Genomic DNA, 12,467 nt, shown 5'->3' on the forward strand with positions numbered 1-12,467 from the left:
GCAAAATTCTTTTCGTTGTCAATGTGATGTCAATACTTGTAGGCTGAGAATGGGTTGGGTGAAGATGGCAAATGGAGTGTGAGATTTAAATGAAGAAGTTGAGGGTTACAAAGTAAGTAAGAGATTATCTCATTCAACGTAATAAGTGCCCAGGGCGCTCTCAAAATTAGAAATAGGGGGCTCTTATTAGAATAAAATTCTGGTGAAATAAAACCCAGAGTTGAAAGATCGTAAATTTCGTGGTTTATGCTAACAGCCTGAATTGATACAAAAGAAAAGTCAGTGCGTATTATACACGAAAGATAAATTTGTCCAGCATTTAATTGCCCATAATTAAGGGTGCATAACACACGAGCGCGTATTATTCACAAATAAATAAGTCTTGTGTACATTGATCAATTGGAAGGGGTGCTAATTGGGATTGTTCACTAGCCAATATATTAGCAAATATTGCCGTGGGTGCTCATTAGAGCGGAGAGCTTATTACATCGATTACAGTAATTCTGATGTTGTTGTTATGTTTATGTGGTCCTGAGGTCACTCACCTGTCAGCAGGGCTCGGGGTAGTGGGGTTCTCCACCCACTTCACAGTCCGAATCCTGTCATCCCAGTCAGGGACCTGCAACACACAGGAATCATCAACTCTCGACACAAACACACTGTAAGATCTTCCAAATCAGTTTTGTATTCACCTCAGCAGTAGTGTTCATTACAATTTCTTGGAGACAGAACATACTGACTTCAAAACATCCTGCCAGCAAACATTTATACAACGATGAAAGGTACTTTGTCATGTTTTTAGTGAGTGAGTGGGTATGATTTTACGCCGCTTTTAGCAATATTCCAGCAATATTCCAGCAATATCACGGTGGGGGAAACCAGAAATGGGCTTCACACATTGTACCCATGTCGGGAATCGAACCTGGGTCTTCGGCATAACAAGCGAACGCTTTAAGCACTAGGTTACCCGACCGCCCCATCATGTTTTCAGTGGCTTGAGTATCCCAGAAGTAAAACAACACCCCAATTGGCAGCGCAGTGCCTGTACAAGGCCAATCCAGACTGAAACCCAGATTTGGTGACTTTTACCCTTGGTGTGTCAACACCGCACTGAAGGGTTTCACCGAATTGGTAAACAATCATATGTGTGTCAAATGCCACACTCAGCAATATTTCAGCTGTATGCTGGCAGCCTGCAAAGAATAAAATCTGGACCAGACAGTCCAGTGATTGATATCATGAGCATCGATCAACATCATTGGGTATGTTGATATTACATAAAACAAGTCACCGAGTCTGACCACCCGATCCAATAAGTTGCCTCTTCCGACCAGTCTAGGTTGGTAGGGCTTAATTCTAATGCGGAATACCTATGGGTCCGTTAAAACTACGACCTGCATCAGTTTGAGCTTTCTTCCCATATTCAGCTCACATGCTGTGATATCACTGCAATATTCCAGCCTCAACTCACTCACACTCAGTGTCATTTCTTTTTTTTTCTTCTTTTATTGTTTTTAAAAAGTACCTGTGACATAAAATGTGCTTCCGCCCAGGGTGGTAGAAAGCCCATGACATATAGCACAACTTATCAGTACATCTTAGTGTTTTTTTACAGAAAATAACTAACTTCTCACTCTATTGCAGTGTAGGAAAGTATATGGTCTCAAAGACTCAAACATTAAAGTCTTAAGTACAAAACTAAAATTAAATTGAAAGCTGCTCCTCATTTTCGAAGAGTTAATGATACAGCATCAAAGCACCACAGAATTTTTGTTGATTACCTATCTTGAAAGCATTATCTTTTTCAATGTCGTATTGTGAAAAAGCTTCCTTTTTATTTCTGGTGATATTTGACCAAATGTTCTTCACAGCTATACAAGAACGGAGATATTTAGAAAGAAAACATTCTAACCTGGTCCATCGGTTTCTCGAAGGTGATCTTGGAGACTTTACACATGATCTGCTGTTCTGTGAGTGTTTTGGGTGTCTCGGCCTTGAAGGTGATGGCGATGTCCTTGGAACAGCCAGCATGGAGGTGGCCAGTCTTGGGGGAGAATGTGAGGGGGACATGATCTGGCCACTGGAAGCGGACGCAGTCCGTCTTGGAGTGGTTCATCATCGAGAACGTCAGAGTTCGTGGTTCATTGATGAAGCATAAACCAAACTTGATAAGGTTTGGCTTGGCAGCTGAAAAAAAAGACCCCAAAATCATGAAGGTATTCATTTCCTTTAATTATCTACGGTGAAGGTAGATGACATCAGTTTGATAATATTCTGAATAAAAGCAGAATTTTATTTAATGAATCATCAATAAAACTTCTTGGGTTCTGTTTCACTACATTCCTCAATCCTTAAGATTACATACAGCCTCTATGCAGTATAGACATGACGTGTGTCTGTTTGCAGTCAGCTATTGAAATGAGTGAGTGAGTTGGGTTTAACGCCGCTTTAACAGTATTTCAGTTATAATGCAGCATGTAGGCTTAATGTGGGAGGAAAGCCCCAAGTCATGCAGGTCTCAGACGTTTACCACTTCGGTGAAACCCATGAGCACGGGTATGGTGCTGACAAACCTAGAAAAATAATCGGGGCGAACCAGGATTCGAACCCACAATCACAGGTTTCTGGCATGCCCAAGGGATGCAACTCTGCACAGCGAATCGCGGCGCCTTAGACGACTGAGTCACCCATTCCCCTGCTATTGAAATGAGGCGATTGGTAACTCCCAGAAGCCAAATGAGCTCTACTCTGTGCATGCTGTTTGAGAAAATTGGCCGTTATCGGAACACCCATTGGTCTGAGCAGTCAGTTATTTCACTCAAGCTGGAACCAGACTGTGTATTGTTTTTCTAAAATTAGCAACAACACTGCACATTGTATGTATTCGCAGTGTGGAATGTAGTGTATACAAAGCCATGTAGTAGTAACGATGTCAATGAACATACATCAAGAAGAAAACATAAGACAATAGTCTATTTCACAGTCTTGGTACTTTCAAGTCTTCTCTCCTCCTACCTGCAACATCATCTTCGGCCATGTTTCCCTCATCATGCTCAGGGTCAATAGCACCATTGACACTATGTATGTTATCCAGAGTGATGTCATCCTCGTAACCCTCCCCGACCAGCAGAATGACCGAGTCCTCATACTGGTTGTCTATGACAGAGAGGCGGATCTGAGCCTGTGACCGATATGCTGCCTTGGGTTTGAAGATGGCATCGAATGTTGCCTCCTCTCCTATACCTACGACAACGGAGGCTGTGTGTGGCCGCTTCCTGGCCCCTGTAACAAGGGAACAACGTATGTCATCAAACAAGTACTTCTGAATGGCCTGACAATCCTAACACAAATACAGGTAGCAACACTCAACACTCACTTGGACTTATGGAACAACAGATTGAACTGGTACATGAGACTTTGGCTAAATAAGAAAATAGTTTCGGTTCTCAATCACCGCACATCCTCATAATGTCTGCCCCATTTTTCATTTATATTTTCATTAAAAAAATCCAAATAAACACACTACCTCGGCAGTGAAATTCTGCAATACCAGAAAATAACCTGGTCAAAAATAAAACACAGTTAGCTCCCTTTCTATGTGTACTGCTTACTGCACTGTTTATGTTTCGAAAGCTAACGAAGGAGTTAGAATCCCGGTTTGGAGCTTGTTTTGCTGTTTGCAAACTTGGTCAATGAAAACGTGAAATTCGTGATGAAACATCAGATGATATGATGATTTACCATTTCAGTTGTAGTTGCTGTATGCTGGGCATTGTTTTATGTTCAGACATTAAGATTAACGTGTGTTACACCAGAAATATCAATCAGCACATTTTCTCCCTGATCTACTCCAAACACTATTTCCCTGAGAACCAATCTTTTTTTCAAGCCTAAGAAAACAATCAATAAAACCATCTATGTAACAGACAACAATCACAAGGTTTAAGGCTTAAAAAAAAAGAAAAGAATTGGTTAAAAGGCAATGACTTTTGAAAATATAGTGCGGACAGTGTTTTTTCGTTTTGTTTAATTTTGTAGTGTGGGCAGTGTTTTTTTATTTTTGCTTGTTCAAGCCAGTATGTAACCAAATAAACAGTTGTGTACCATCAACCTGGGAAAGGGCCTCCATACATAAACAAGCATAACGGTACAAAGTCCTATTGCCGCCATGACCATAACACGAGACGAGCAGTAAAGCAATGCACATATAAAGGGAAATAACTGCATGCTATATTGGATCGCATTATTTTTTTTAGTGTTAGAATTATTTATTTTTTTTACATGAAAAACCATGCGGGCAGTGCCTGAGGACCAAAACTATTTTTTATTTTAGCATAACCAATATGCTAGGAGCTGGATCTCCGGAATCCAGATCTCTGGATAAAACCAGAATATATCATGTTTGATGGTACTGAATGGCCAAGTAGCTCTTACCATCATCACCACTGCTGAAGTCTCCTATGATGGCCCGAGTCGCACCAGTAGGCTTGAGGGTGAAGAGTTCCTCTTGGTCACTCAGATCAATGTCAACCTGAAGAGTAACGTTGAAAGTGATAAAGGAGAACATGTTTACGTAGATAAATCTATTAATTCAAAGTCATAAAGTCTTTTTACTAACTTTATTAATTCCATATACCGGTAGTTCTAAATACTACATGAATTTGGATATTCATAATATTAGTATACTTATCCTGACACAACACCATTGCAGTTTGCTTCTGGACTTTGAGCCTACATCACAGAACCCAAATGGGCCTCTACCTCTATTTTTGCACCCCCTGCCCTTGGTTACCAACAGGAGTTATCTGCCCCTGATCCCTTCACTTCTAATGTGTTGTGTCAGGATAAAAAACATCTTCCTGAGGCAAGAGAGAACTGACTATAAATGTCCAGTTTCCACCCTTGCCGAACTAAGATGGAATTATGGAGTTACATTTTGGCTGGACTAATGAGTCTGTGCATAGTCCAATCAAAATCACGTTACAATCTAGACATCCGGTTTGTAAACTGCAGTGCAGATTTCGGTTGATTGCAGGATTTGCAAAGCATGTGTACCGCCAACTTGACGTCAACAGATATGTTTTTAATCAAGGTGCTCACGTAATTTAATGCACTTCGCAACCACAACATAGATCTTGATTATTGATCAGATCATCTTGACTGGGCGCCACCATTTTGTTTGAAGCAAATGTAAGTGATATGAGAGGTGGAATCTGATATGTCAATAGGAGGGACATAAAAGGGAAATAACTTGTAATAGCCACTGGTGGTGCTACAATTGAGCCCAGGAATTGCCTAGTTCGGCAAGGGTGGAAACTGGACTTTTATAGTCAGTTAACTCCCTTGCCTTGGGAAGATGGATAAAACATAAAATCTTTTCTTCAATATATATTCATACCTTCAGGATTATCTATTAATACTTTATTTAAGTACATAATCTGAGCAATTTCTAACTATATAATGGTGTTATGCACATGTCTATTTTTGATTTGACACTATTGTTAGAAAGTATTTTTTGAAATCGCAAACCTAGATCAGAGACCATATAATAGAGGGACGGCCCTCACCAACAGTTTATCACTAACCATCAGCGCTACGGTCTGGCATGTAACTGATACACCCCGACACCCTGCTGTTAACCTCCCTGTACCGCTGCAGATGCGCAATAGATGCCCAGACATTCACAACTGACCATTCTGGTAACCACGTAAACAATATTACATAATATCCGGAGTAAGAGTTAATTCCCTTATCCGAGATTTCTCCGACTACGACCAGCGACAATCCAATAAAAGGCCGTCTCTTAGCGGATTACACAGATTTTTGTATGATATCTCTCATTAGCACATGCCAGTTGGCTGCAAATTATTTGCTGAACACGTGTGTCTTCCGGGACATTTATTTCAATTTACATATCTCATTTTATGCTGCAATTGTTAACTATTATAAATAAACAAATATACCAAATTTACTACCCAACGCCACAGAAAACTACGATCCGGTAAATTGCACAGGAACTCAGGAAGTGTAAATAAAACTCATTCAGAAGCAGGGAAGACACTAGTAACATATCACCATATTCCCGATGTTCACAAAATATATCTCCAGATTAACTTCATATCTTATAATAAGTTCAGACTAGATTTACTTGCAAAAATGCATGATCACCGACTGGTGTAAATGCTTTACTATTAGCCAGAAAAAAAATGACGCCATATTAATGTTTTTATTTCATGTAAATTCGCTACTATTTTATAATGCTAATAGTTCCAATGAATTAAAAATACACATTAAACTACGAGCGTTGTTAAATGAATTTTCGATGTGTCTGACAATGGGCTTCGAAAGAATCAAATGTTATTGGTTACTGCCAGTTTTGGTCTAGCAGTGATAATAGGGTTTGCTGGAGCGAGATAAGTTTGACACCTTCGACCTTGTTGTCTGGAACTTCTCTTCCGACGACTGCCGATATAATCCTTCTTTTTTCTTGGCATTTACAAAGCAAATGATAATTTCATAATACAAATATTTCATGTAACGGATTTTTATTTTTGTATGATGTTTTCATTGTTGTGTAAATACACAAAGTAAGTAGTACCTTCATCATATTTACATTATTATGATTGGGTTTAGGCCAAGATCATTTTGCTCATAATCAATATTTACACGGCATAAAATAAATAACTGATTAAATGTAGTCATGATTAATACAGACAAAATCTTCAGAAGATAACAAATATGTAGTATTGTAGTATGTAGTATATGCGCGACATGTGATAGAAGCCTAACTGAAACAAAGTTAAACTTACGAAAAAATGGCGAAAGCAATGGTAAAAAAAATATGCGTCTTACAAAAACAATTCTAAAATAATACAATATAAGTCACTTTGTATAATGTTTCAAAAGATATATGCGAATGATAATCACAGACAAAATGCATGTTATTTCGTCTGCTATATGGTAACTTAATTTAAAATATGTGACGTAAAATATGGCCTTGCGCCAAAAATCATACAAAAAAACCTACCGATCGTACCTAAATAACTTTGGTACCAAGCCAAAGGGGAAATCGTGATGAATGTAAAACTATTTAATTCAGGACCGATGATAGGAACACATTCGTCTGAAAGCATGCGAAAATTAAGAGTTGTGGTGTAATTATTTCGGGAAAAGTCAGATTTAGTCCCATTTCTGGAGTCAAAATCTGAAATATCGCATCCGCCCTAAATTTGTAAATGGCACTAAGCCAATTTTTAACATATTTCCTTTTTATACACCTCGGTAACCAAGGACTTTCATCGCGAATTAGAGGCCGTTATTGAAAATCAAAATCTGCACTTTTGCCGATTTTACATGTGCGCCATTTTGTTCTCTCGGACAAAGACGAAGCGTGATCACAGTCATCAAATACAGTGACAATGACATGCTTTAGGGCATCAACAAATCTCAGTTGTAATGTTAACAATGTTAAGAAATACATGAGTGTAATTTTGTATTGTAAAATATATCTTTTGTATGGGAAAAAAAGGCGACAACGATGACTGCAGTGAACGCGTTTCTGCTCGCTTCCGGACAGGCTGCGCAGTACAAGCCGTAGCACTGATGGTTTCGCGCATAGGCTAGAGGGCCGTCCCTTTATTATATGGTCTCTGCCTAGATTAAACCAGTCGTTTAAACTGACCTTGCTGGGTAGAGTGCCATCATTGCGCAGTACAAATGGGAGGGCCTCCGTCCTCCCTAGCAGTATCCTCTTGAATAACAACAAGGGTTGTCCTCTCTTGTTTCTGATGGATGGCTTAGATATGCTGATTCTTGGAAGGTTGCCCTCGCCCGACACCTCAAACACCAGTGATCTCCCTTTGTTCTGGTTTGAGCCTTCGATGGAGGCTTCAAACGTGGCACTGTAGGACTGAAAGCAACACAGATTGATTACAGGAACAACTAGTCGTGAGTGAGTTGGGCTTAATGCTGATTTGAACAGTATTTCAGTTATATCACAGCATGTCGTTTTGGCGTGGGAGGAAAACCCAAAGTTGTTTGGTTTTTTTGTTTAATGCCACACTCAGCAATAGTCCAGCTATATGACGGCTGTCTGTAAATAATCGAGTCTGGACCAGACAATACAGTAATTGACATCATCAGCATCGATCTACGCACTTGGGATACAATGACATGTATCAACCAAGTCAGCGAGCCTGACAACCCGATTTTGTTAGTAGCCCCTTATGACAAGCAAGAAAACCAAAAGTCATGTTTTTACACTGGTATCAGTGTTAGAAATTTGCACTAGTCCCATAGTCCCTGCAAAACTGCCCAATAGTTACCGGTAAGGTATCATAAGGACTAGTAGAAATTTGCCATTTTTTTAGGTGTTTGCTATATGTTATCATTATAAGGACTAGGGGACTAAAACTGTTTGTTTCTAACACTGTGGTATGGTGATGACAACCCTAGAAACAATCAAGGCAAACTGGGATTCGAACCCACAACCATAGGTTTCTGGTAAACATAAAGGATGACACTGTCCACTGCAAAATGCAGTGTCTAAGACAACTTTCCCTTGTGCCTCCTTAAGCGCTAGTAAACACCAAAGCACTGGTATCATGCTGATAATATTAAAAATCATTATCAGCATGAATCTGATATTTCAAACCATGATCAAAGGATCCTGACATGCTAAAGGGAGGCAAACGTGAACTATGTCACTTTAGATGCTATTCAAGCTTAGTGGTCATACATTGTATACAGTGTTAATGTATGTCCACAAACAAACCTGAACCAAAGTTTGAATGTTATATTGTATTATATCAATAGACCTGTCGCGTCTTGATTTGTGTTTTTGTAATCCGTAATTCTTCTGAAGGAATTAATCCAAATTCCCAATTAGTAGGCCAATGTAGGATTTCAAACATGCAAACGAACCACACTACTTTCATACTACAAACCTGCATGGATGGTGGTGTGAATGTGATGGTGATGTAAGAGTGGCTGTGATTGGCTATCTGGGTCCGACTGGGCTCCACCTCAAAAATATCTTGGACCTTGGGAGCTCCTTTGGTGAGTATCGGCTTGAGTGTGAACACAACATCACAGGGAACCTGCAATATCAAAAAATTATTGCTACATGTAATTTTAAATCAAATAAAAAAAGGAACAATCTGCAGTAGGGCTGGGACAGGTAACTCGGGTACTCAGGTCGGGTGGGTACTGAGTAGGATCCGGGTACCGACAGTACTACCCAAACCCGCTGTTAGTCACGCGATATATATGAGACGTTCATACATTTTTCACGAGACCGTGTTCTTTAATGACAAAAACTCACTATAGCTAAGTGGTTACACTACAAGTCGCAGTTCATTCTGACGATGCACACATTCTTTTGACTTGTAAATGTTTGAGTAAAGATGAAGCTTCAGTCAACTTCGGTGTACGCATGATCTCATCATTTGATACATGTATCTAAATAGTTTTTCCCAGGGCTGCAGTAAAACAATTCCGAATCAGCCATCTTGTTCCCAACTCTTGAGCCCTTCAGAGGGTACCCGGGTAGGGTCGGGTAGTATAGGGTCGGGTACCCGGGTAGTAAATTTGGACTCGTCCCAGCCCTATTCTGCAGTCCCTACACGCTTTTTCAACAGAAGCCAAAGACTGAATATTATTGATAAAAAGTACCCTACTCCTACTCAGCCACTTAAATTATGATTACATTTTGGATTAAAATGAAAGAAACCTGTCAATGTGGTTCACCCAGTTCATTATTTTCTTTCATGTGTTCTGTTAACTGAACAGAAGCAGGTTATCTTCCAAACCGTTTCTAAATGTTTGTTGACATGTTTCAAATCGATATATAACTACTTCTAAACAGCAGTGCTGATCATTGTCATACTCATATTGAACCCATTTTTCTCTCTGTTCAAAAATTCACCAGAAAAGTCAGTGATTTGTTTAAGTGAAGACATATTGTTCTAATCTCAAGTTTCTAGTCCATCTCTTCCTGTGATACATGTTTTGTAAATGAATTATTGTATATATCTTGAGAGCTGGCATTCTAAGTTCTTACAACTTGTACCCAAGTCAATTCTTAGGAATATAATGCTTACATACCAAAAGGACACACCAGGACAACTAACAAGACAGAACACTCATGATTGGCACAGAACGAATGAGGCCAATCTTGAAGCAAGACATAATGTTAAAATCTACACATTCCTGCACCTGGTAGAACATGGTACTAGACAGTGCTGCTTACATACCGAGGAATGGAACACTTCGACATATTTCAAACAGCCTATTATATCAAACAGTGAACAGTGATGACATACCTTGTTGGTGTTGGAGATCTTGAACCTGGCCTTAGCACGGCGGCCAACAATGACATTGTTGAAGACAAACTTCTTCTCCTCTTCTCCATAGACGCCACCACTCTCCACCTGAAATTGTCAGTGTGTTAGTTCATGGATTTTGCCTTTATCTGCAACATGATTCTTAAAAAGAAGATAACTTGACCTTCAACTGACCCATGAAGATCGGGGATAGACTTGGTTGGTGCATGTCATCGTATCCCAATTGTGTGGATTGATGCTCACGATGTCAATAACTGGATTGTGTGGTCCAGACTCAATTACTTTTCAGACCGCCGTCATATAGCTGGAATATTGCTGTGTGCAGTGTTAAACAAGAAAACAAACAATTATTAATCTTAATAAACAAGCGAGCGAGCGAGCGAGCGGGCAGGTGTGAGTGAGTGAGTGAGTGAGTGAGTGAGTGAGTGAGTGAGTGAGTGAGTGAGTGAGTGAGTGAGTGAGCCCAGGCAGCATTATTCCAGCTATGTCAAGGTAGGGAGGGAGGGATGGAGGGAGGGAGGGAGGGAGGGAGGGAGGGACCTCAGGCAGCATTATTCCAGCTATGTCAAGGGTGGGAGGGAGGGAAGGAGGAAGGGAGGGAGGGACCCCAGGCAGCATTATTCCAGCTATGTCAAGGTAGGTTGTAAAGGAGGTCTTAACAAGGCAAACCAGTGACTGAAAGCCCGAGTAACCATCCATGCCATCAGGGTGCAAAGTCATGTGATCAGCCACGTCACAGAGCCTGACCACTTGATCCCTATGTCAGTCAGGTTGTAAGACAAACATGATATACTGGGTCCTTTTCCTAAACAAGAAACCCTACAGGGTGTAAGTCTTGCAGACAGGTGTCAGCGATCATCTTAACTTCAATGCACAAGATGTTTTCTTCATCCCAAAATGTTTTCACGACATAGTAAGTCTATGTTAAGGTATGGGAGTTACGATCACCTTAGCGCTAAGATCGCTTTGTACAACAGCACCCAGCACAGAGCTGCCCTACTCACCTGGTTCAGATGTTGCCACACGCTGAGGTTCCTGCAGATGCGGTGCTCCTCAAAGATGGAGCCAACATCATCAACATTGATGGCAGGAATACAAGCCTCTGCCATCAGCTTGTATGGGATGCCACCTAGGTGGTCCAAGGGGTTGCGCTCAGTGATGTCAATACTGATGTCCTGATAACAAAAATATTCTGACTTCATATGTGTTGTTTAGTGAGTGAATGTTTATTTGACACACTGAGTGGTGCAGCAGCGTTAACACATTGACAATCACCCCTTCATCCAACAAACCAGTGCCAAATAAATAGCGTACAAATGAATTTTTATCGACGGACAATTTCCACCCGATATTGCGTCAGCCATGAAATAATAATTAGACTGATTATTAGGCTTAAAAAAGATAAAAGAACTGGTTCTGGTTTTTAAAAAATATATTTCGGGCGGGCGGTGTCTTTTGTTTTTTTGGTTGTTCAAACAAATGCCACCAATTAACAGTTGAGTAATCAATAAACAATTGTGTATAATCAACCTGGGAGAGGGTCTCCCTACATAAATGTATTCCTTGATGAATAAAATACTGTAATATTTAAGGATTTATTTTTTTAAAATGGAAATTAAAACGAAACATGCGGCGAACTTTATGATCATGCGGGTGGTGTGTGAGAACCAAGGGGTTTTTTTTGCCTTATATTCCAACATCTAAAGGTGGCAGGTCCAATAATAATTAAAAGGCTACATATTACTTTCAAATTGATTTTGACCTTTTTCTACACTACATTTTCATACTGATCACTATATAACAAGGTGCATGTTCCATATTCTTATAACAGTTGCTAAATTTTGCAAAACGATGGAAATTAATAATTCATCATTACTTGATGCTTTGACATAATAATTGTATGTTGTTGTTTGATATTAATGGTGAGTGTTTGGTTTTACGCCACAGAATAAGTTGGATCACAGCATGTCAGCTTGATGTGGGAGGAAAGCCTTGAGGTCTTGGATGTTTACACTTTGGTAAAGCCCATAAACATGTGTATGGTGCTGACAAACCACATGGTCACATGTTTCTGACAAGCCTAAGGGATGTAACTCTGCACAGCAAATTGTGGCGCCTAAGACA

The 12,467-nt window shown here is 39.9% G+C and overlaps 1 protein-coding gene across 1 annotated transcript in view; it reads right to left on the reverse strand.

The window, feature by feature from the left end:
* LOC139454087 (hydrocephalus-inducing protein homolog) overlaps positions 1-12,467 on the reverse strand; it is a 118,504-nt gene that overhangs the window by 19,459 nt on the left and 86,578 nt on the right. Inside the window, 8 exon segments of the mRNA XM_071235584.1 lie at positions 546-619; positions 1,913-2,187; positions 3,016-3,282; positions 4,435-4,531; positions 7,682-7,909; positions 8,946-9,098; positions 10,323-10,430; positions 11,348-11,518. Of these exon segments, the coding sequence (XP_071091685.1) occupies positions 546-619; positions 1,913-2,187; positions 3,016-3,282; positions 4,435-4,531; positions 7,682-7,909; positions 8,946-9,098; positions 10,323-10,430; positions 11,348-11,518 (1,373 nt within the window).

This window comes from Haliotis cracherodii, unplaced genomic scaffold (genome assembly GCF_022045235.1).
Source record: "Haliotis cracherodii isolate W230 unplaced genomic scaffold, xgHalCrac1.p SCAF_10, whole genome shotgun sequence".
Taxonomy (NCBI): Eukaryota; Metazoa; Mollusca; class Gastropoda; order Lepetellida; family Haliotidae; genus Haliotis; species Haliotis cracherodii.